Source organism: Manis pentadactyla, chromosome X (genome assembly GCF_030020395.1).
Source record: "Manis pentadactyla isolate mManPen7 chromosome X, mManPen7.hap1, whole genome shotgun sequence".
Taxonomy (NCBI): Eukaryota; Metazoa; Chordata; class Mammalia; order Pholidota; family Manidae; genus Manis; species Manis pentadactyla.
In genome coordinates this window covers 16753903-16780526 of record NC_080038.1, presented here as the reverse complement: position 1 = coordinate 16780526, position 26624 = coordinate 16753903, and the positions used below count along the sequence as shown (strand labels likewise).

The 26624-nt window shown below is 41.3% G+C and overlaps 1 protein-coding gene across 1 annotated transcript in view; it reads right to left on the bottom strand.

The window, feature by feature from the left end:
- PHEX (phosphate regulating endopeptidase X-linked) overlaps window positions 1-26624 on the bottom strand; it is a 184090-nt gene that overhangs the window by 102412 nt on the left and 55054 nt on the right. The window contains exons 10-11 of the mRNA XM_036912825.2: window positions 17969-18062; window positions 7335-7463 (exon numbers count right to left, since the gene is read on the bottom strand). Coding sequence (XP_036768720.1) covers window positions 7335-7463; window positions 17969-18062 — 223 coding nt within the window. The remainder of the gene's footprint in view (window positions 1-7334; window positions 7464-17968; window positions 18063-26624) is intronic.

The window sequence follows — 26624 nt, the reverse complement described above, 5'->3', positions numbered from 1 at the left end:
CCCTCGGGATGAGGGCATTGCTATAATGCATGACACTGACTTTCATGTGACTTCTGCCACCAGTGTTAGAGTTACATCTCATTTACTCAACCACTGAGAGAAATGGTGAGCGGGGGAGTTGGAGAATTTGAATATTAATGGCACTACATCAATTCAATTACCTTGGCTCACTAATGACGTGAACTCCTAGTGTATGGAGGTTGCAAGTTCAAACTCTACCACCACAATTGGACCCATGTGGGTACTCAAGTCTTCAGCGCCAGCTGCAGCAGTATGGGGCAGGAGGAGAAAACTGCTTGGGGGATAAGAATTACTACTGGAATTGCTCACATGGAGCAGCTGAGAAAATTGGAAGACTCTGTAGGTCATCGATGGTACTACTTGGGGACATGAATAGTGTCTTTCCATAAAGGGAAAAAAGGATAAGTCACTAGAGTGCAGGAGAAATTAGTGATTGTTTTCAATACTAAGTAAAGTATGAATTCTTCATTTAGTAAAGTCTAAATCTGAAGTATAATAAAAGATTTACTCCTCTTTAACTAGATTAACCTACTGCATACAGAATGTTTTAATGCCTAAGAGACCGTGACTTTCGCTGTGCTTTGTGGGTACACCAAGACTCTCTTCTTGATCAAACTTTAGTCAGTTTCCTCTAAGTCCTCTTCTTGACTAGGTCTCAGCCTTAGCATGGGGCCTGCATAGCCCAGTTTTAGCAAGAATTCTGATAAGTTGGTTTAGAGAGAATTCCTTCACGCTTGATATCTGAGCACCTTCCATATCTGATCAGATTTCCCATCCCTCACCCTTGATATCCAATCACCCTGGCCTGCCTTGAGCAAAAGTTCCGTTACCCCTAATGTCTCCTCTTAGTAATTTTGCATCCACTGAGCCCCCTTATACTGCTCGCTGGCCATAAATCCCAGCTATCTTTGCTCTTATTCAGAGTTGAACCTGATCTCAATCCCCTACTATAATAGTCTTGACATTTTTTACAATAGTCCTGAATAAAGTCGTCCTTCCCATTTTAACAAGTATCAGAATGTTTTTCTTTAACAGGGTTCACCCTATAACAAAAGTACAGAAAATGTGAGGTAGCAGCAAAACCATGCCTATTGGCAGAGATGAGATACATGAATAAAGACAGTTTGGGTACACACTGTCTACAATAAAATAAAATATGATTCAATACAGAAGAACGTACGTCAGCCAAAATGCTAATATGGGAACACTACACTTAATTTCCTAGAAACTACAGTTAAAGCAGAAAGATGTATTGGGTTTGTTTTTGGGTTTTTGCATCAACACCTAATACAAAATTGTTCTGATGTACATGGCCACCATTGTCTTAGTAACTAAACAATGGTAAACATTTTTAGAAAGCCTTTTTTGATGAGAAATCTCAAAGAGCCTTGGGTCACCATTCCAGACACCAGGGATCAATCCTTTAGAGAAATATATGTACAAAATATTGGAAATTGAGCTCAGCATGTAGACTGAGCCAAAGACACACCTGGAAAAGTTGCTTTCAGATGAAATCTCTGATATCATCAGAATCACTCTGTTTCTTATTGTTTCTCTCTTTTTTCTGAAAATTATATGAATGCAAAAATGCAACGTCAACCAGTTTGATTTAAATTAAGCTTTTACTGTATTTGTCCTTAAAATATTGAAATGCTAGAAGCAAAATCTATTCCAACTGTTTCCTATTTCTAAAATGCTAAGAGATAGGAAATGTATGCCTTTTATTTTTAGACGATCTTAATACTAGAATAAGTAACTTTCTGATAAGGGTGAATTAATTACAGGACAGGTCACTAAGAAGTCTCTTCATTAGGGTTTCCTTATTCTAGTTATAAAATTAGTGAAGATTCAAGTATTTTTCGGAGAGAAATATGGGAATAAAACACGGGCTTAAAGCTAGATTGTCTAGGCTTGAACCATTTCTAAGCTCTATGACCTACAGCAATGCACTAAAACTCTCTGAGCCTCACTTACTTCCTCTGAAAAATGGGAACAACAATGGCAGTTACAGGACCATTAAGAGGATGAAATGAGTTCACACACTGAAAGCACTTAGAAGAGTGCAGACATCCAGTAGAACCTCAGTAAAAGTCAGCTACTTTATTATCATTACCAGATTTTTAAAACACTATATCCTAACCATTGTGGTCACAGTAGGCCCATGCCTCTCCCCTTCCCATCACTGGGATCTTCACCTACCCTCCATGGACATATATATCATATCTGGGACATATACTCATATGTTACAGATAAAAATTATCATTAATAATAAGGAAATGGAAGAGAAATACAGCAAGTGGTAACTTTAGACATCCCGCCTCCCCACATACACACTGCTAATCCTCTGTCCTGTCATTTAGTTAAGAGCATAAAGGTCGGGGTTTGTCACAACGGGACAAGAGCATCATCTCTATTTACAGCAACAATATAGGTGGATTTTCGGAGGAGCCCCACTTTCACATTCCGTGTATAACTTACCACAAAAGCAACTTGTTAAATGTTTAGCTAATAAACTGTATTTTTAAATTAGGCATGATCTTCTTCTAAAAATGATACAAAATTAAAGTTCTCTGATAGACAAGGTCCTGATTTTTGGCTCTGAAGATTCAAGGGATAGGGAGAGTGAGAACGTGTTAGCGTAAAAGGCACAAAATGGTATCCCCAGGACATAGTTTGGCCTCCAAAATATTGACCATGATCTAAAATGTGGAAGATTTCACATAAAAATCTGTATTTCTCACATCTCTCAGAAAACAACAAAACACCCAGAAACCTAGCAAGACAGGCATCCTGCATGAACATAGCCTGAGCTAAATTCTAGACAGCACATTTATCCCTATTCACCTCTGTTGTGTCCCAGACCCCAAGGCCAAGGGTGGGGGGCGATTACCATTCATCATTGTACTTGCCCTGACTTTTGCTGACACCTAGACAGCTGTGCTCTGTTATTTTGCTTAATGTTACTCCCTGTGAGGGTATGTGAGCTTAGAACTCCTGGCTTTCAACTTGACTGAATCCTTTGCACCTTCGAAGCACAGAAGATGCTTCACTTGCAGATGCTACCCACCCAGTCCCTGAGCCACCAGGAACTAAAGTACTAACCGCAGAGAGGGGCCTGCAATTTGTCTCCTCCTCTGAAACTGGTATCCCAGAAAACCTAAAACACCATCACCAAGTAGCAGCCTGACTCCAACATCCACGCCTATCCTCAGGCGATGAATCCCAGTGTTACTGGAGCCCGTCCCCTCTGCTCTTAGAGCCCTTCCTGAAACTCAGCTGGGCAGGGACCAATGGCCCTCTCCTCTGAAACCTGTCTGCTAGCTCCGTCTGACCCAGCGCCTGAGTCCTACCACACCGAACTTGAGGGCCCCATGTTCAGTTCTCATGAGGGCCACATGTCCAGTATAGCAGCCACACGCGGCAACTGAACACTTGAAATGCAGCTACTCCACAGTGAGACGTGCCGTTAGTGTAAAAGACGCGTGAGATTTCGAAGACTTAGTATGAAATAAAGCATATAAACTATCACATTAATTATTTTTATATTAGTTACTTGTGAAAATTATATTTGGTTGAACAAAATATATGATTGTCAAAAAGAAAAAACCACAGGCCCCAAATGGTGTCACTTCTCCAAGGCCAAGTCACCAAAGCAGGGCTTGATACCAAACCTAATTGCAACTTCAATCTCTCCCAGAAATGTCATCAGTCAGGAATTTTCTGGTCAGCACCAATGAGGTCATCTGCACATGAGCCCTCTTCATCCCCCAGAAAGAAGATGGTGTAAATCTGCATAAGACCCTCTGCTCTTCTCCCTAAGGGTTGGTGGCCTTGCTTGAAATAATCCTTTCTTTTCTTCTGCTAGTAACTTCTTGCCTCACCCTCCTTCCTATAAAAACCTTCCATTTTGTGCAACTCCCTGGAGCAGCTCTCTGCTTGCTAGAGGAGAGGCTGCCAGATTCATGACTTGCTTAATAAAGCCAATTAGATTTTCAAATTCACTTGGTTGAATTTTGTTTTTCAACGTTACTAACATTAACTTCACCTGTTCCCTTTTACTTTTTAATGAGGCCACTAGACAGTGTAAAAGACATATGTGGCTCATGTTTAAGTTCTATTAGATAGAGCTACCTTAGGTCACCAAGACAGTGGGTGTCCAGAGAGTTCTGGGACTGCCTCCTCTCACTCCACTGGCCTGTCCTCCAGCCAGCCCCACATCGGTTAAGGCCCCGTCCCACCATCTGAAAGCCTAGAGATTGTTCCATATCGCCTCTTTGGGGGCTTTCTGTTGAAGGACTCTCCTTTTTTTCTGCATACTACTCTTCCCATTTCTAATTAAATCTGTAAAAGTCCCATAGGGAAGTGTGAGTGAATATGAGTGCAACTTCGTGTCTGTGTGCATATGCACACTTGCACACAGGAAGTCCTAAGTCACAACAGAGAATTGTGTTTTCCCCAGTAAAAAGGAAGAGGTCACTGGTAGGCTGTGGGGTGAGGTGGGGGTTGTGCTTTCTCCTCTGCAAAAGATACCTCAGAATGAACTGTTCTCTCTCACCCTCCATAACAAAGAATGCCAAGCAGAGGCAGTGGGGTCAACCCCACCAGTAAGAGGCTTTAGGAACAGCAGTACTGAGGAGAGGCAGGAAGCTCCCTAGAGAAGCCAAGGCACCAATTTTCAAAGGAAAACAAAACAGTTCGGGGCCGGGGTGGGGAATCACGAAGAGGCCTGGAGGCCCCCCCACAGTTTGGCACAGTCCATTAAAACCAATCTGAATCAGGAAAATTTTCAATTATCTGAAAATTGAAGTGGTTACATAAACTAATCAAGTACTGGTGTCTGAGTCAAAGGCCTGCCCTGCCCACCTGAATCACCAGGGCTGGGTTTTTGGTGTACCTTACAAACAAATGAAGTAAAGGCCTTGCTACTCTGAGTGTGGTGCCTGAACCTAAAGTATGGTGTCCCCTGCAAGTCTGTTATGCAAATTCTGAGGTCCTACCCCAGACCTAAGTTAAAAAGATAGTTGTTAAAATGCAATTAGAGTTTGCATTTTAACAAGATCCTAAGGTGATTGGCATGCACCTTAAAGTTCTGAGAAGTACGTGAAATGTAACCTTCTGACACTGTATTTATTTGCTTAACAACGTCCATAAAAACAATGGCAGCTTTCCTTCTGAGTTTGAGGCCTTGGAATTTTTCCCGTTAAGGATTCTGTTCTTCTTTTGGGGTGGGGGGTGCCGCTGGGGGCTACAGCCAATAATACAGAATGTTTTTCAAGTAAATCAGTGGTTCCAGGTGGTTCTTGGATGGGAACCCTGTAACAAGGCTATAAAAAGCCAGATATTTCTCTTATAAGTTTCCATCTTAAGCATTCCCTGAGGCAAAAAGTTCAGGCATAAGGGAGGCAAATAATTTTATGTGAAATAGATGAGTATCTGTGAAACTATTACACTACTGCCATATCCCGTGTACATCAAAACAAGGGGAGAAAATGCCAGAATCAACTTTTAGAAAGTCACCCTGACACATGAAAAAGGAACCAGAACTGAGAAAAACAAATTAATCCACATACCTTTCATATTACTTATAATTCTTCTACTGCCAAAGAAAAATTCCTGCTATATTTTTTAAAAAACCCTCCATTATCCCTTAATTGTCATTACATCCTTCCCAGAGTTTATATTGTTACTGCTGTGATTATCTGATAAATTCTCAATCCATTTACTCCAAACAAGGAGTGAAAGAAAACACAAAATGGGAATATCGAGTATTTTGAAATAAGACATAAATTCTTCAGTGGAACTATTCACAAGAAGGGGACTTCCATGTTCAAATATAAAGTTTCAAACTTGGCAGATAACTTTCCAAGTATCAGAAGACGCCAAAAATCCAGGTAAATATACTTAGATTTATGGTATTCCAAAGCAAACAACATGTAATACACAGTTATGTATTACATATCAACATGCAATATCAACCAGTTGGTATCACGTAGCAGCACGTAATTCCAACATCTGCATTATCATGACTTAACAGACTTGATGTCTTTGCCTTTAGAGTCAGTGTTTACTGACCACCTGCATCCATGCTGCTCATATATCTGCATCTGACTAACTACAATGGATGGTCATTAGTAAAAGGGAGCAAAATATACCACATCCCTGCCTTAGGACTTCCTCACGACCTGTACCATGTGCCTACGACGCATCTCCCCCAGACAGCTGCTACGTCTGATTCTCTCACCTTTCAAATTTTTGCCAAATGTTATCCTCACAGTGAAGCTTTCCTTGACTATCCTGTTTAATCCTGCAACCCTTCCCATACACCCGCACCTTCCAGCACTACCCTGATCTCCTTTTTCTTTTGTCCAGAGCCTTTATCATCTCCTAACACACTTGTCAATTCACGCATTGTGTTGACTTTTTATTGTCCGTCCCCACTCATTAGGATGTCAACTCAACCTTTTTATTGTCCGTCCCACGTCAACTCAGTAAGCTTAGGGATCTTTGTTTTGTTCCCTGCTATATCCCAAGTGCCTAGAACAGTTCCTGTCATATAATAGGTGTTCAAAAATATTTGTTGAATAGACGAATGAAACCAAACCTCACCTTTGATTAGGTGTATCTGGCTGTGCCAGTGACGCCGTTGCAGCAATTACAAATAGCCATAGATCAGAGGGACGTGGAAGTTTATTATATGACTCTTTACACTTTTGTATGTAGTTAGCAATTTCCAAAACAAAAGGATTTCTTTTAATTTATGAAAAAATAAAGACATAGGGTGTTTTCTGGGAAATAAATGCCACACTTCTCAAGTTTTTAGAAACCAGTGTTTGTTAAGGAGAGGAGGAAGAAATCTGCATCTTATTCCTGTTTCTAAGCCATTTAACAGTTGTTAAATGCATTGCAAACCACTTCACCTCTGGGTCTCCAGCTTCCCTCACCTCTAAAACAAAGAGGCCTACCGAGAAAACCTCTACTTTTTGTAATTACAGCAGTTCAAATATCTAATCATAAAATTATCTAGGCCCCTTTTTACTAAGCATGACTTCAACACATTTAACTTCTACCAGAAGAATTCTGACTCTCTGTGACATGATGTCACACTTGTTTTCTCACCTCTAAATTTGCTTAATTTTCATGAGTCCATCTAGGTTTGAGTTTGAGTTTTGAGTTAGCATCGTACTCTAGGAGTATCTCTTTGAAGCAAAGCTCACCTAGATTCATCGCTTGAAGGCTGGCACTGGCCTGCTGCCCCTATCTGTGTCACGTCTCACATCTGCCATTGTTCTTACCAGGCAGGAAGCAGCACTTACCATCTCCTTCTTATCCTCCTGGAAGTGCACATCCACAAACATTTTTCCAACAACAAATGGGAGGGCGCTTTCGATGAAGTTTACACATTTGTCCCACTGAGGCAACAAAGTTGTGGTGCCCTGGATTACCTGTGGGAGATCATTGATTCAGATTGAAGTTCATTTCGATAAAAACCTATGGCTGAAAAAAATTCAAACCTGCAGAAAATAGTCTACAAAACACTGCACACCCCAACTCACTCACACGGGTCAGATCCCAGAGCAAAAGGTGAAAGCAGATGAAGAAACCACTTCTGCTTGACCCAGTTATATTTAAAACTAAATGAAAATATTTTGACAGTGGAAAATAACATATTTATCATTTCCTTCCAACTTTCCTCATGAAAAGGAGGATTGGAACAATGGCATAGCTTTTCTGCAGTTAGCAGGGACCTAAGGGAATGCTCTCCAAGTGTCCACACAGTCCTTAAAGTCTACGGAGAATTGAAGTTCTAGCAGGAAATGTCTAAAATCACGAGGTGATCAAAATTCCTGCCCAGCAAAGGTTCCCTTGCCCTGGGTAGGGCACCCACAAGGCCAAGGAGGACACAGCCCACTATGAACAATCCAGGAAGCATATTTACACTGTCACAGAAAAAAACACATCAGTAACCAAAGACAACACAAATGTAATGTTTTTCCCATCTGTCCCAATTAAACCATTACAAGAAACCATTTATAGACAAGCAAGGAGGTTCCAAAGCAGGACGTGGCAGAGTCAAAGGTTTAGACTTAGTGATGAAAGCAAAGAAATAAATATTGTATAAACTGCCCTTGGAGGCTGGCATTTTGGAGTGCTCAAAATGCAAGGTGCAGGTGGCAGTGAGCGGCGGAGGCCCTGGGAATGGCGGCTGGAGGCACCCCGTGCACAGTATCAAGACCCGGATTGTTGGTACAGGGAGAATGGAATTCTACCTAAATTCATCTATGCTTCCTCTGCTTTCTGGTAACACAACCTCTCTCAGAGGTAAGGAATGAATCTATTTTTAAAACCTCTGGAGAGGGCGTGCAACTGTCTTTGGCAATTCAATATTATATTTAGCACTTTACACTAAAGAAACATCCCCATATCTAACTTCAAATTTCCACACCCTACTGCTTCCACCTCTCTCTTACTCTCTTCATGGTGGGGGAAAAGCAGCAAGGTGGCATCTCTTATGTGATCCATAGGAGTTAAAAATACACACACACATGCATATCTATAATCTACTTGCTTTGCAGCTTAACCCTTTGTTGTGACCTCACTATGTATAGCTGTTTTATGCTGTTCTTATAAAACTCAACATTATAGTGAGTTTAAGGGCCAAAATGTATTCAAAACAATTGTGTTACTCCTCAAGAGCAACGGCCCATGGAGAATTTCTGTTCTTACCAGTTTCTCTAATAACTAAAATGTCTATTAAATGAAACTGTAGCTTACAAAATCTGTCACACACTCAACTTCAAGTGAAGGAAAAACACAATATTTTTTAAAAGTCACAAAAGTCCTTAAAGTGAAAAAAAAAAGCCACAAAATCCTTACGTTCTCTATTAGTGGGAGAGGTTCTCAGACAAAAGCCTCTGAAAAAGACACAAGGGTAACACCTCTGTATGTTAAGAGGAAAACAAGTGAGAGAGAAGCAAAGATCAAAGAGCCAGGTGAGAGGGGAGAAGAAAAGTGTTTCAGGCAATTGAGCCAGGTCTCAGAAAATGAAATTTTAAGCCTCTTTGGCCTAACAGAATTAAGATAAATTCAAAGATTGAATGAAACCCAAAGTAAAATTAAAGACAAAACTCTGTTCCCAAATTAAAGGTGAAACTTTACCACCTGATACATATATTATGCATATTTTGAATATTCAGAATACTGATACAAATATATCACTAAGAAATAGCAAAACTATAATCACAGTGATCCAGATTAAAACACTGGGGGAAAAGGGAGTGCTAACAGTGGGAGCGTGAAAATGCTGAGATGGCCCCAAGTGTTGCCTGAAATAGTTTTACATGCCTCATTGAAGTAGAGCTCAAGTGTACTTCCCTGGGCGTAAGGTTACCTCAATAAAAAGAAGTAAAGCACACACACAGATACCAGAAAAGCAGAGCTCAGGCTACTAAACTCTCTCAGTCCAATCCCTCGAGATGATTTTTAGTGGATTATTTAATATATGGACAGTTCCAGCACGTGAAGTTATCCAGGACTGTGCAGGGGAGCAAAGTTTGCCACCCCCAGCAAGATATGCCTCTTTGGCACAAGGATTATTTTTAGCCTGGTTATTTTTAAGAAACAGCAGGGGGGATCATGGGAAGATGGCGGCGTGAGTAGTTCAGAGGAAATCTCCTGCCCAAAACATATATATTTATGAAAATACAATAAATACAACTATTCCTAAAAGAGACACCCGTGTATGCAGCACAACATCCAGGACACATCTACATCTGTGAGAACTCAACATCACACAAAGGGGGTGAGATACAAGCTGCGGCCAGGAGGGACCTGAACGCTCACCCACCCCAAAACCTGGCAGGAAGAAAGGAGTCGGAACGGAGAGGGAGTGAAAGCCCAGGACTGCTAAACAACCAGCTCTAGAAATCCGCACCTGGAACGCAAACACAAGGTGCACGGGGTGCTGGATATTAGAGAAACAGAAAAGCAAAACCTGTGGGCAGGTCCCCGCAACTGGTGCCCCTGAGACAAAAGAAAAGCGAGTGCTTTCTGCAGGTCTTAAAGAGACAGGGACCCCATAGCTGGACAAAGCTGTCCCAGCACACATAGCCAACAGCTGGGAATCCAGGGGAAACGTAGGCGCCCTAAACCCCGGGAGGCAGTGCACCTCTGAAGCCCCTCATGGCACTAAGCGGCCTGCTAGTCGTTCCTCCAACTGGCGCGGACCCAAACACACCGGCCCAGTAGCGGGAGAGTGGCAGCACGTGCCAGGGACGGCAGCACCGGAAGGGACTGGGAACAGATCCGTGCGCCAGCGGTGCCAGACGGGACCAGGAGAGGCATGTGCAAGCCCGCAGCGGCACAACCAAACAGCCCGGGTGCACCTCACGTGCACTGGCGGCAGTGAAGCCAGAGGAGCCCAGTAGAGGCCCATGCGGGAGAGCCCCGGGTGCACCTGCAGCAGAGCCAGAGGGAGCAGGGATGCTCCCAGCAGCCAACGGGAATCCCAGCCCAACGCACAGCCGTCCGGGCCACATCCAAAGGCCGCTGCTGCCACACAGCTGCCCAGCAGGGGTGCTGCTAGCACAGAGGAGCGCACCTGGCATGCCTACCACTCCCTGCAGGGCTCCGTGCTGCTTTGATGGAGACCCCGCCAAGAGCAGCTTAGGGGAGGAACCCGGTGGCTGCTCCAGGAGTGCAGGTAACCATAACAGGCAGCAGAGAAGGGCAAGGCATCCAGCAAACCAGAAAGGACTTAAAATGGCAAAGATCAAGGACATGGACAGAGTATTAAAGGCAGCCAGAGAGAGTAAAAAGGTCACCTACAAAGGAAAACCCATCAGGCTATCATCAGACTTCTCAACAGAAACCTTACAGGCCAGAAGAGAATGGCATGATATATTTAATGCAATGAAACAGAAGGGCCTTGAACCAAGGATACTGTATCCAGCACGATTATCATTTAAATATGAAGGAGAGATTAAACAATTCCCAGACAAGCAAAAGTTGAGAGAATTCGCCTCCCACAAACCACCTCTACAGAGTATCTTAGAGGGACTGCTCTAGATGGGAGCACTCCTAAAAAGAGCACAGAACAAAACTTCATCCTCCCAACATATGAAGAATGGAGGAGGAGGAAAAAGAAGGGAAAGAAATAATCATCAGACTGTGATTATAACAGCTCAATAAGTGAGTTAAGTCAGACAGTAAGGTAGTAAACAAGCTAACCTTGAACCTTTGTTAACCACAAATTTAAAGCCTGCAATGGCAATAAATACATATCTTTCAATAATCACGCTAAATGTAAATGGACTGAATGCACCAATCAAAAGACACAGAGTAATAGAATGGATAAAAAAGCAAGACTCATCTATATGCTGCTTACGAGAGACTCATCTCAAACCCAAAGACATGCACAGATTAAAAGTCAAGGGATGGAGAAAGATATTTCATGCAAACAACAGAGAGAAAAAAGCAGGTGTTGCAATACTAGTATCAGACAAAATAGACTTCAAAATAAATGAGATAAAGAAGGACATTACATAATGATAAAGGCCTCAGTCCAACAAGAGGATATAACCATTATAAACATATATGCACCCAATACAGGAGCACCAATATATGTGAAACAAATACTAACAGAATTAAAGGAGGAAATAGAATGCAATGCATTCATTTTGGGAGACTTTAACACACCACTAACTCCAAAGGACAGATCCACCAGACAGAAAATAAGTAAGGACACAGAGGCACTGAACAGCACACTAGAACAGATGGACCTAATAGACATCTATAGAACTCTACACCCAAAAGCAACAGGATACACATTCTTCTCAAGTGCACATGGAACATTCTCCAGAATAGACCACATACTAGGCCACAAAAAGAACCTCAGTAAATTCCAAAAGATTGAAATCCTACAAACCAACTTTTCAGACCACAAAGGTATAAAACTAGAATAAAATGTACAAAGAAAGCAAAAAGGCTCACAAACACATGGAGGCTTAACAACATGCTTCTAAATAATCAATGGATCAATGACCGAATTAAAATGGAGATCCAGCAATATAGGGAAACAAATGAAAACAACAACACAAAGCCCCAACTTCTGTGGGACACAGCAAAAGCAGTCTTAAGAGGAAAGTATATAGCAATCCAGGCATATTTAAAGAAGGAAGAACAATCCCAAATGAATAGTCTAATGTCACAATTACCGAAATTGGAAAAAGAAGAACAAATGAGGCCTAAGGTCAGCAGACGGAGGGACATAATAAAGATCAGAGAAGAAATAAATAAAATTGAGAAGAACAAAACAATAGAAAAAAATCAATGAAATAAAGAGCTGGTTCTTCGAGAAAATAAACAAAATAGATAAGCCTCTAGCCAGACTTATTAAGAGAAAAAGAGAGTCAACACACATCAACAGAAACAGAAATGAGAAAGGAAAAATCACGATGGACCCCACAGAAATACAAAGAATTATTAGAGAATATGATGAAAACCTATATGCTAACAAGCTGGAAAACCTAGAAGAAATGGACAACTTCATAGAAAAATACAACCTTCCAAGACTGACCCAGAAAGAAACAGAAAATCTAAACAGACCAATTACCACCAACAAAATTGAATCAGTAAACAAAAAACTAACAAAGAACAAAACCCCTGGGCCAGATGGATTTACCTCAGAATTTTTCAGACATACAGAGAAGACATAACGCCCATTCTCCTTAAAGTTTACCAAAAAATAGAAGAGGAGGGAATACTCCCAAACTCATTCTATGAAGCCAACATCACCCTAATACCAAAACCAGGCAAAGACTCCACCAAAAAAGAAAACCACAGACCAATATCCCTGATGAAAGTAGATGCAAAAATACTCAACAAAATATTAGCAAACCAAATTGAAAACTACATCAAGAGGATCATACACCATGACCAAGTGGGATACATCCCAGGGATGCAAGGATGGTACAACATTCGAAAATCCATCAACATCATCCACCACATCAACAAAAAGAAGGACAAAAACCACATGATCATCTCCATAGATGCTGAAAAAGCATTCAACAAAATTCAACATCCATTCATGATAAAAACTCTCAACAAAATGGGCATAGAGGGCAAGTACCTCAACATAATAAAGGCCATATATGATAAACCCACAGCTAACATCATACTGAACAGTGAGAGGCTGAAACCTTTTCCTCTGAGATCCAGAACAAGACAGGGATGCTCACTCTCCCCACTGTTATTCAACATGGTACTGGAGGTCCTAGCCACAGCAATCAGACAAAACAAAGAAATACAAGGAATCCAGATTGGTAAAGAAGAAGTCAAACTGTCACTATTTGCAGATGACATGATATTGTACATAAAAAACCCTAAAGACTCCACTCAAAACTACTAGAACTAATATCTGAATTCAGCAGAGTTGCAGGATACAAAATTAACACACAGAAATCTGTGGCTTTCCTATACACTAACAATGAGCCGACAGAAATGGAAATCAGGAAAACAATTCCATTCACAATACAATAAAAAAGAATAAAATACCTAGGAATAAACCTAACCAAGGAAGTGAAAGACCTATACCCTGAAAACTATAAGACACTCTTAGAGAAATTAAACATGACACTAACAAATGGAAACTCATCCCATGCTCTTGGCTAGGAAGAATTAATATCATCATAATTGCCATCCTGCCCAAAGCAACATACAGATTTGATGCAATCCCTATGAAACTACCAGCAACATTCTTCAATGAACTGGAACAAATAATTCAAAAATTCATATGGAAACACCAAAGACCCTGAATAGCCAAAGCAATCCTGAGAAAGAAGAATAAAGTGGTGGGGATCTCACTCCCCAACTTCAAGCTCTACTACAAAGCCATAGTAGTCAAGACAATTTGGTACTGGCACAAGAACAGAGCCACTGACCAGTGGAACAGATTAGAGACTCCAGACATTAACCCAAACATATATGGTCAATTAATATTCGATAAAGGAGCCATGGACATACAATGGGGAAATGACAGTCTCTGCAGCAGATGGTGCTGGCAAAACTGGACAGCTACATGTAAGAGAATGAAACTGGATCACTGTCTAACCCCATACACAAAAGTAAATTCCAAATGGATCAAAGACCTGAATGTAAGTCATAAAACCATAAAACTCTTAGAAAAAAACATAGGCAAAAACCTCTTGGACATAAACATGACTGACTTCTTCATAAATATATCTCCTCGGGCAAGGAAAACAAAAGCAAAAATGAAAAAGTGGGACTATATCAAGCTCAAAAGCTTCTGTACAGCAAAGGACACCATCAATAGAACAAAAAGGTACCCTACAGTATGGGAGAATATATGCATAAATGACAGATCCAATAAAGGCTTGACATCCAAAATATATAAAGAGCTCATGCACCTCAACAAACAAAAAGCAAATAATCCAATTAAAAAATGGGCAGAGGAGATGAAAAGACACTTCTCCAAAGAAGAAATTCAGATGACCAACAGACACATGAAAAGATGCTCCACATTGCTAATCGTCAGAGAAATGCAAATTAAAACCACAATGAGATATCATCTCACACCAGTAAGGATGGCTACCATCCAAAAGACAAACAACAACAAATGCTGGAGAGGTTGTGGAGAAAGGGGAACCCTCCTACACTGCTGGTGGGAATGTAAATTAGTTCAACCATGTGGAAAGCAATATGGAGGTTCCTCAAAATGCTCAAAATAGACTTACCATTTTACCCAGGAATTCCACTTCTAGGAATTTACCCTAAGGATGCAGCACTCCAGTTTGAAAAAGACAGATGCACCCCTATGTTTCTCACAGCACTATTTACAATAGCCAAGAATTGGAAGCAACCTAAGTGTCCATCAGTAAATGAATGGATAAAGAAGATGTGGTACATATACACAATGGAATATTATTCAGCCATAAGAAGAAAACAAATCCTACCATTTGCAACAACATGGGTGGAACTAGAGGGTATTATGCTCAGTGAAATAAGCCAAGCGGAGAAAGAGAAATACCAAATGATTTCACTCATCTGTGGAGTATAAGAACAAAAGAAAAACTGAAGGAACAAAACAGCGGCAGAATCACAGAACCCAAGAATGGACTAACAGTTACCAAAGGGAAAGAGACTGGGGAGAATGGGTGGGTAGGGAGGGATAAGGGGGAGGGGAGAAGAAAGGGGGTATTATGATTAGCATGTATAATGTGGGGGGTGGGGGAAAGGGGAGGGCTTTGCAACACAGAGAAGACAAGTAGTGATTCTACAACATCTTACTATGCTGATGGACAGTGACAGTAACGGGGTTTGTGGGGGGACTTGGGGTAGGGGAGAGCCCAGTAAACATAATGTTCTTCATGTAATTGTAGATTAATGATAACAAAATAAAGTTAAAAAAATTAAAAAAAATTAACACACAGAAATCTGTAGCTTTCCTATACACTAACAATGAACTAATAGAAAGAGAAATCAGGGAAACAATTCCATTCACAATAGCATCAAAAAGAATAAAATACCTAGGAATAAACCTAACCAAGGAAGTGAAAGACGTATACCCTGAAAACTACAAGACACTCTTAAGAGAAATTAAAGAGGTCACTAACAAATGGAAACTCATCCCATGCTCCTGGCTAGGAAGAATTAATATCGTCAAAATGGCCATCCTGCCCAAAGCAATATACAGATTTGATGCAATCCCTGTCAAATTACCAACAGCATTCTTCAATGAACTGGAACAAATAGTTCAAAAATTCATATGGAACCGTCAAAGACCCCGAATAGCCAAAGCAATCCTGAGAAGGAAGAATAAAGTGGGGGGGATCTCGCTCCCCAACTTCAAGCTCTACTACAAAGTCACAGTAATCAAGACAATTTGGTACTGGCACAAGAACAGAGCCACAGACCAGTGGAACAGAATAGAGACTCCAGACATTAACCTAAACATATATGGCCAATTAATATACGATAAAGGAGCCATGGACATACAATGGGGAAAGGACAGTCTCTTCAACAGATGGTGCTGGCAAAACTGGACAGCTACACATAAGAGGATGAAACTGGATCACTGTCATACCCCATACACCAAAGTAAACTCGAAATGGATCAAAGACCTGAATGTAAGTCATGAAACCATAAAACTCTTAGAAAAAAACATAGGCAAAAATCTCATGGACATAAACATGAGTGACTTCTTCATGAACATATCTCCCTGGGCAAGGGAAACAAAGGAAAAAATGAACAAGTGGGACTATATCAAGCTGAAAAGCTTCTGTACAGCAAAGGACACCATCAATAGAACAAAAAGGTATCCTACAGTATGGGAGAACATATTCATAAATGACAGATCCAATAAAGGATTGACATCCAAAATATATAAAGAGCTCACATGCCTCAACAAACAAAAAGCAAATAATCCAATTAAAAAATGGGCAGAGGAGCTGAATAGACAGTTCTCTAAAGAAGAAATTCAGATGGCCAACAGACACATGAAAAGATGCTCCACATCGCTAGTCATCAGAGAAATGCAAATTAAAACCACAATGAGATATCACTTCACACCAGTAAGGATCGCCATCATTGAAAAGACAAACAGCAACAAATGTTGGCGAGGTTGTGGAGAAAGGGGAACCCTCCTACACTGCTGGTGGGAATGTAAATTAGTTCAACCATTGTGGAAAGCAGTATGGAGGTTCCTCAGAAGGCTCATAATAGAAATACCATTTGACCTAGGAATTCCACTTCTAGGAATTTACCCTAAGAATGCAGCACTTCAGTTTGAAAAAGACAGATGTACCCCTATGTTTATTGCTGCACTATTTACAATAGCCAAGATATGGAAGCAACCTAAATGTCCATCAGTAGATGAATGGATAAAGAAGATGTGGTACATATACACAATGGAATATTACTCAGCCATAAGAAAAAAACAGATCCTACCATTTGCAACAACATGGATGGAGCTAGAGGCTATTATGCTCAGTGAAATAAGCCAGGCGGAGAAAGACAAGTACCAAATGATTTCACTCATATGTGGAGTATAAGAACAAATGAAAACTGAAGGTACAAAACAGCAGCAGAATCACAGAACCCAAGAATGGACTAATAGATATCAAAGGGAAAGGGACTGGGGACGATCGGTGGGAAGGGTGGGATAAGGGCAGGGAAAAAGAAAGGGGGCCTTACGATTAGCATGTATAGTGCGTGTGGTGGCACGGGGAGGGCTGCGCAACACAGAGAAGACAAGTAGTGATTTTACAGCATCTTACTATGCTGATGGACAGTGACTGTGAAGGGGTATGTGGGGGGGACTTGGTGAAGGGGGGAACCTAGTAAACATAATGTTCTTTCTGTATTTGTAGAATTAATGATACCAAAATAAAAATAAAAATAAAAGTAAAAAATAAATAAATAAATAAAAAGAAACAGCAGACACAAGAGGAGCTCTGGATATAGAAATTACTCTTTTGTAACAGACATTTACATATATAAGGGAAATCCCATGTATAAGGGCATCTCTCTCTACCTGGAAGAAGAGGTAGAATCTAAATCTTAGAAACCCTAATTAATGCAGAAGGCAAGGACTTGAATCCGCCTAACAACCTTACCCTTGGGTGACTTCCTTTGCCTGAAAACCTCCCAAAACTGACTCCCTGCGTGCCCCCCACCCATCCAAACATCTTCTTTTGTCTCTAGCTGAAGATGGTATTTAAGCTGGTGGCTTCTGACATTCTGGGGAGTTGCTCAGCTTTCCTGGGTCTCTCCCAAGCAAACTGGAGTTTTTCATGTTACTGAACTTCTGTTTGATTTTCTCCTGTTAACCTGTCTTGTCAGGTTGATTTTTAGATCAGCCAGAAGAACCTTAAAAGGGAGAGGAAAAATTTTGCCCCAACAGATGTAACATTACAATCTTCTTTAAACTTACCCGTGAGAATTCTAGCCATCTATACTGAAAGCGCCTGCTAAGGTTTGGAATTCTGGAATAAACCATCCTCCACACCAAATAGTTGGCAATGGTCCTGTTAACAGAAAGAGTTGAACATTTATTGTATTTAGGTTGCTATCTGATGCTCTGTAGAACACCTTGGGAAAAACTGGGAGTCAAAAGGACCCCTTGCTCACAAAAACCACAGAACTTGCACTTGCAAAATGACGTAAGATGACACAGTGTCAATAATCTCAACCAAAACTGGCTTGCCTTCCACCACCTAATAGAAGAAATGAAGATTCTAGCCCCAGGCCTCAGCATGAGCAACTTGCTTTCCCTCTCAGGGCATGGGAGCTGCTGTTGCTCAGTCTTTCATGTCTAGAAATGGTCAACACCTTCAAATCACTAGGTAACTGGATAAAATGCAGATAAAGTCTTACCTTTGGAAACAAATGAGCAATAATATATTGGTTGCTAGCAATTATCTAAGTTTGCATGCTGGTTCTCTTCTTACGAGGTATGTAAGCTTGGTCAAGTCACTTAAGCTCACCGATTTTCTCTCCTTGTCATCGAGTAAGGGCGGTCCCTACCTCATAGGATGATTGTGACGTTAAAATAAGTAACAAAATGCTTGACAAAGAGTAATTTACAGTTTTTGTTGTCCATCACTTCCAAACACATGAACAACTGCATATGCTCATGCAATGTCCATAATATGTATTTTTAAAAATCAGTTACATTTTGTCAAGTGTTGCCTTTTCCTATAAGCAAAGAGGCCCACATCTCAGAAGGATGTGTGATCTGAATTAATTTCTAAATCAATAGTGGTGATGAATTTTTAATGACCCATCCCCTCCCAGCTGTGCCATTACCATGGTGACTAATACCACACATTCCTGAGCTGGCGCTGGGGTCAGCCCACCATGTGGGAGCAGTGTGACATGATGACGGTAAGTGGCCCATCAAGAACAGCCCACACTCGCATTTGCATGGCTTTAACCTAGTGGACATACATGCTTAGCAGTTAAATATGTTTCAGCCCATATACCCAATATACGTACAGTTATTTATATAGAAATGCACTAATGGACTAACATATTAGAAATGCTTCAACAAATATAGAAATAGAACTTTCAAAAGATAACATGAAATACTTTTCAAGAGTCATTAGTTAATCCTTCAAACACAATTAGGGTTAATTCTTCAAAACACCTTATCCACGTAAGATTAGGTTAACACAATGAGGGTGGATGTAAATCCACATTTCATATAGTCTTTGTGACTATTTCAAAACATTTTGACCATATCTTTGTCAGCTCCAGTTAGACTGCCATTGTTTTTACCTTGTCATCTGGCTAACCAAGAGTGCAAACTAGAGTGGGAGAAGGGCCACTTCTGACTTTTTCTTGCCATTCACTGTAGGCTTGCACTATTACTAAGAGCTTCAACTCCTGCTTCTCTGCAAGAATTCTTTAAGCCACTTGTTCATTTTGTAAAGATCAAGCCAGATAATACAATTCATAAATCTACGCGTATATGTGTAAACAGCTTGAGGTTATTTTCAATATATTGAATGAAAACAAACCAGTGAGTGTAACACTGCCCTCCCTGTTGCATGCTACAGAGATCAAATGAAGAGTCCATGGCCATCTACAGAACTCAATAAAGCCTTCTTATTTTTTCAATGGAAAAAATAAAGATATATAGAAGTTCTAAAATTTCAGACCCAGTGGATCTTGCTGAGATATGCACACTTCCCCTCAGAGACTACCACTCTCATCAAGCCAAGTCTATGCTTGTCCACGCTCTTTGGAGACTACGATGATAAGCAAGTAGTTTCAGGTCATTCCTTTGGATCTTTTGAGTTCATGTCGCTACACCTAAGCAGGACATGAAATGCCCACTGAGCACTCACTTTTGGCCAAGTATCATATCACTCCAGATTCCATGAGGTATGTAAAGAAATAAGAACCCAGCAGCTACATTTAGAGAACCTGAGAGTCTTGTTTGGGGACACAGGACTCACAGTCCAGCTTGCTCATATCATCAGCTTTGGAACTGATACATACATGGTAAGTACATAAGGGACCCTTCTTTCATTTATTCACTGAGCACATCCTGAGCAACAGCTATGTACTGGAAGCTGTAGATGCAAGGGAAATGGAAAGGTGAGAAAGACACAGTCTCCGGTCTCCTGGAGCTTTCAGCTGAGCAGGGGAAACAAGGCAGTGCATAAATAATGATTTGGCCAACCCTAACACCCACAAGTGTGTGCCAGACACTTCACCAGAAGAAGCACATACCTCAAAATGAGGGATAAGAATTGGCTTGGCAAGAGGGACGGCGCTTGGGCTCTGCCTGAAGAACACAAAGCTTAGGTGTAGGAAGCAAGAACATGAACTCTTGACAGGCCAAATACTGTAGGAATCCTAATTTATATGTTGGGGGGCATGGTGAGCAGGGTCTTCACTCATGGAGGTGGGCAGAAAGGGGCAGCTACAGTGTAGAAGGTTCAGGCAGCATCAAGGGTGCAGTGTCAAAGGGGCAGAGCCAGGCCTGAGGACAAGGTCTATATATTCTGCAACCTTAAAATACTGCTTTCTGGGTGTGAGAGCTGTGCTGTACCCACAGGTGCAGATCAGAAGGAGGTCCCCAGCCAGGAAACACGCTTACATGAATTCAAAAGATATTCCATCAAGGGGGCAGTGACAAGCCAGATTAACTGGGGAAGTGGTTACAGTGGAGCCTGAGGGTGGTGGTGGAAGTGGCACTGTGGTGGAAGCATGCTGGGGTTTAGGGGTGTGGGCCTTTTCTGCTCCCTTGAAATCATACCACGTAAGGAATCTCACATTATCTATAAGCCCCAGAGCACTGCTGTAGGAGAGCTGTATTGTACCCATTTTACATAGTAACAAACTTGAGACCTAGGACCATTAATAATTCGTGATCACACGCCTTCAATGGGTCTCCAATATAGTAGAATAACCTGGGTAGTTTTAAAAGTCCAGATGCCCAGGACAATCCAAACCAATTAAATCAGAATTTCTCGGGTGAGACCCAACATAAATATTGTTTTTAAACTCCCCACGTGCAGCCAAGTTGGGAACCCATGTGATAAGTGATGGAGGCTAGACCAGACCAAAGTATGCCTGCTGCTAAAGCTGTGTGCTTCTCCCCAGGCTACACGGTGACGAACTAACACCACTAATTCAGCAAAGACTTCCTGGCCAGCCACGGAGACCCCAAAACACACACTCCAACAAAGGCACTCCACAGAAATCTATGCATGCAAAGAAAGAACAGTGTGGGAGGCCTTCACAGGCAAGGCGTCATGAGGACGACAGTATCGCCACAAGACCTCTGCGAACTGGAAGCCGGACCGCGGGGAAGCTCGCTCAGCAAGACAGCGGCACTGATGGTTATAAATACACCGACAGACGGCCCGGGAGCACAGCTTTGGAGGGCTAATAGGGCCACACCAGGCGCAGGTCTGACCATAATGACCGAACCACTGCCACTTAATGCTCAGATACATCGCCACACACACAAAATCAGACTCAGCAATAGTCCTTGAAAATAACACATATCTTTTTTTTTTTTCCAAAAACTATTCTCAGCAGTATGATAATTTCCCCAAACGGCAATAAAGTAGAGGGAAAACAAAGCATCCCAGGAAAGACCCCACCGTGAAGATAACATGAAATCATTTCCCAAAGCCTCTGACTGGAAAGAGTTTTTTTTTAAACAAGCTCTTGCTGCCCATTGTCAATTAGTGACAGCTTACATTTGTATTGCATTTAGGAGATCGTAAAGTTCCTCTTTGAATCCTTATGATGATGCCATGGGATGGTTATTATTATTATCCCCATTTTCAGATGAAGAAAACAAAGGTCAGAGGTCAAGGGACTTCCAAGTATGTGTCACATCCAGAACATTTGGGTCTTCAGATTCCAGAGCTTGCATTTGCTTCTCTGAGTCAGACTACCTGAGGTGAGCCAAACAGGTTCTTCTCAAAGGTTCTCAAAGCCAAAGAGATCTTCCTCAATCCTAGAGGCTGCCGAGAGGCAGTAGTTCCCAAAGCATTTCCCCAGACCAGCAGATTCAGCGTCACCTGAGAAATTGTCAGAAAATCCCTGGGCTTGGCCCAGACCTCCTGAATCAAAAACTGGGGTGGGGCCCAGCAGGCGGTTTAAACAAGCCTGCCAGGGGGTTGCTGATGCTCCTTGGGTTTGAGAATCACTGGTCTAGGAAAACTCCATCTTCTCATCTTTCTGCACATTAAACTAGAAGTTTCTAAATGCCAGGTCAGTGCTTCTTAAATGTTAATGTGTGTATGAATTCCTTGGGATCTTATTAAATTACAGATTCTGATTCAGTAGGTCAGGGGTGGAGCCTGAGATTCTGCATTTCCCATGAGCTCTCAGGCAAGGCCTCTACTGCTCTCAGTGGGCCATACTTTCAACAACAAGGCCCTAGATCACCCACAGCAGTGCTGAGCCCTGTAAGAGGTCCCATAGCAGCACTTTCCAGGTAAGCCTCTAGGAGCATCTGTCCAACAAGAATCAGCTCTTTTGAACATACACTGGGTTCACTTCACATGAAAATAAAACTGAAGACAGGAAAGACCACACAGGCTTGGCAAAATCTGCAAGGGTTTGCTCAGGCCAGCCTGCTAAAAAAATACTTCTAATGCAGATGATCTGCAGGAGGCCAGCCATGGCCAGGAGATGATCCCAAGTCAAATCTCTTTAACCCCCTTCCTCAGCACCTCCTCCTCTCTCATTCTTGCTCCTCAGACCAAATCAGATGATGAGTATCTGAGACAGGCACAAGTCAGGTGTTGGGGACGCCTGCAGGGGGCGCGGGGGGCAGAATGGGAGGGAAGTCTGCAGAGCCTTTCATTCAGTGATGTGCTAGTAAATGTTTCACAACCGGCTTGCCAAGAAACAAAAAATGTTATTTGTAGCATTTGCTGATTTTCATGATGTGAACATTCCCACCAGAGTTGATTTCAAACTATCCATGCGAGACTACTCAACATGGAGTTGGGAAGAGATGTGCAGACTTTGAGGGGCTCAGCATATCACTGCATCCTCACCACAGCTCCACCTTGAACCCCAACTTCTTTTCCCCATAGGCAGCCTCCAGCTCATGCCTCCAAATGGCCCTGCCCTGGCCACCTACTCCCTTGAACTGCAAGGGTAAATGCAGTCTCTGGCACCACCCCCGGGGGACCTCGTCACTCTAATTTTGTGCCATGCACCACCTGCCAGTCAGTGCTGCTGTCTCCACAGCCACTTAGTCAGAGAGATGGCTCTAATCCCACCAGGCTGGCCAGGGGAATGATACAGGCGGGGAGGCAGCAGTCAAGAAATGAGCAGCTGATACCCAGGGTGGCTCTGTAACCCTGAAAATGGCAGGAGAGTTGTCAGTCTCCAAAACTAGTAGCAAAATATCTCTTTGCCATACATGCCCCTGTATGGAAAAAAAGAAATGAGGGTGACCGTGACCCAGTTTAGAATGTCAGCTCTGCCTCCTCTTAGAGGTATGTCTTTGGACAAGTCACTTAACCTCAGCTTCTTCATCTGTAAAATGGGAAAAACATACAGTTATTTTAAGGATCACAGATAATTGTTAGCCGTGTGGTGGTTAATGCGAGTAAGTCTTCTAATGCAGTGGGTCCCCCAAGAAACCTAATCATTAGACTCCCGTGAAATCAGGAAAACTCTATTTACAATTGCATCAAAAAAGAATAAAATACCTAGGAATAAACCTAACCAAGGAGGTCAAAGACCTTTACTCTGAAAACTACAAGACACTTGTGAGAAAAATTAATGAAGACACCAATAAATGGAAATCTATCCTGTACTCTTGGGTAGAAAGAATTAATATTGTCAAAATGGCCATCCTGCCCAAAGCATTTACAGATTCAATGCAATCCCTCTCAAAATACTAACAACATTCTTCAGTGAACTAAAGCAAATAGTTCTAAAATTCATATGGAATCACAAAAAGCCCTGAATAGCCAAAGAAATCCTGGGAAGGAAGAATAAAGCTGGCGGGATTATGCTCCCTAACTGCAAGCTCTACTACAAAGCCACAGTAATCAAAACAATTTGGTACCAGCACAGGGACAGACCCATAGGTCAATGGGTCATAGGAACAGACTAGAGAGCCCAGATATTAACCCAAGCATATATGATCAATTAATATACGATAAAGGAGCCATGGATATACGATGGAGAAATGACAGCCTCTTCAACAGCTGGTGTTGGCAAAACTGGACAGCTACATGTAAGAGAATGAAACTGGATCACTGTCTAACCCCATATACAAAAGTAAATTCAAAATGGATCAAAGACCTGAATGTAAGTAATGAAACCATAAAACTCTTAGGAGAAAACATAGGCAAAAATCTCTTGGGCATAAACATGAGCAACTTCTTCATGAACATATCTCCCTGGGCAAGGGAAACAAAAGCAAAAATGAACAAGTGGGACTATATCAAACTAAAAAGCTCTGTACAGCAAAGGACACCATTGGCAGAACAAAAATGCATCCTACAGTATGGGAGATAATTTCATAAATGACTTATCTGATAAGGGGCTAACAGCCAAAATATATAAAGAGTTCATATGCTTCAACAACCAAAAAACAAATAACCTGATTAAAAAATGGGCAGAGGATCTGAATAGATAGTTCTCCAAAGAAGAAATTCAGATGGCCAACAGGCACATGAAAAAGGTGCTCCACATCACTAATTATGAGAGAAATGCAATTAAAACCACAATGAGATATCACTTCACACCAGTTAGGATGGCCAGCATCCAAAAGATAATAAACAACAAATGCTGGTGAGGATGCAGAGAAAGGGGAACCCTCCTACACTGTTGGTGGGAATGTAAATTAGTTCTACATTGTAGAAAGCAATATGGAGGTTCCTCAAAAAGCTAAAAATCGAAGTACCATTTGACCCAGGAATTCCACTCCTAGGAATTTATCCAAAGAAAACAAGATCCCCGATTTGAAAAGACATATGCACCCCTATAATTATTGCTGCAATATTTACAATAGGCAAGATATGGATGCAACCTAAGTGTCTATCAATAAATGAATGGATGAAGAAGATGTAATACATATACACAATGGAACATTATTCAACCATAAAAAGAAAAGAAATCCTGCCATTTGCAACAACATGGATGGAGCTAGAGGGTATTATGCTCAGTGAAATAAGCCAGGCAGAGAAAGACAAATACCAAATGATTTCACTTATTTGTAGAGTATAAAAACAAAGCAAAACAGAAGGAACAAAATAGCAGTAGACTCAGAAACACAGAGAAGGAACTAGTGGTTACCAAGGGGGAGGAGTTGGGAAGGGTGGGGAGGGGAGGAGAAGGGATAAAGGGCTACAATAATTCACAATCACAATATAGGTTGGTCAGGAGGATGGTAGTACAGCACAGAGAATACAGTTAACGATTCTGTAACATCTTTTTATGTTGATAGTGACGACAGTAGAGGGGGTGAAGATTTAATAATATGGGTAACTGTTGAACCACTGTGTTGTATATTTGAAACCAACATAAGATTGTGTATCAATGATAACTTAATAAAAAAAAGTCTCTCCTGAGGTGCTTGTTAAAATACAGATTCCTGGGCCTCACCCCCACTCCATTGTATCAGCCTCCATAGAGGAGGCGCCTTGGAATCTCTAGTTTTACGAAGGGCTGAGAGGATGCTGCTGGTGTCACTGGTCCACGTAGCACACTTTGAATAGCAAGGATATATCCCACACACTCAATCTTCACTTAGAAAATTTTCAGAGAATCACTGCTTATCTCTAAATGGTAGAATTTTGAGTGAAATTAATGTTTCTTCTCTCACTTTTCTGTATGTTTACTGTTCTGCACGTTTCCCTCAATGAACACACATTGCTTTGATCATAACAAAATACCATCTTAAAAAGAACCACAGCTCTTCAAAGGTGTGTGTTTCCATAGGTGGGGAAGGATGCTACATTTTGTTCCTAGGACTTTTGCAGGTGTCTTTTTTTTTTTAACATAACTCCTACCAACATACCCTTGTGTTAAGTCCAAATAAGAAAATGTTATTTTTAATCAAGGCCTGGCAGTTAGCCTAGAAAATTGTTTTTGTAAACTAGTTGAACTTACTGTGCTTCATTTTCTGTAGTCAAATCAGAATGGCTTCATGAAGACATAGAATTCTCTTTGCGGGTCATTTTTAGGTTTTCCTTGTTTTGTAGTGCTAAAGTAGCAAAGCAGCAAATTCTAAAGATTCTTTAAAATAAGAAAAACCTGACAGTTCCTGAAGTTGTTTCATTGGTGCAATTTTTCTATGGCTCTCAGAGTAGTCTTACATCTTTTCAATATAGGTGTACTTCAGTTTATTGCCACAAAGTGACTTACTGACTAAAAAGAAATCAGGTGGGAAAAGAGCAGCAGAAGACCAAGAATGAACTGGGGAAAAAAATAGATGTTCGTATAAAAATCACAGAAAATAACATCATTATATAACTAGTTTCCAAAACTAGTAAACAGTTTAGGCTTTCAGAGAGAAAAATATGGGGAAAGACCAGAAATAAGGGGTGGAAACACTGCATGTTTGTTGTTATCACAGCAAGTAAATTACC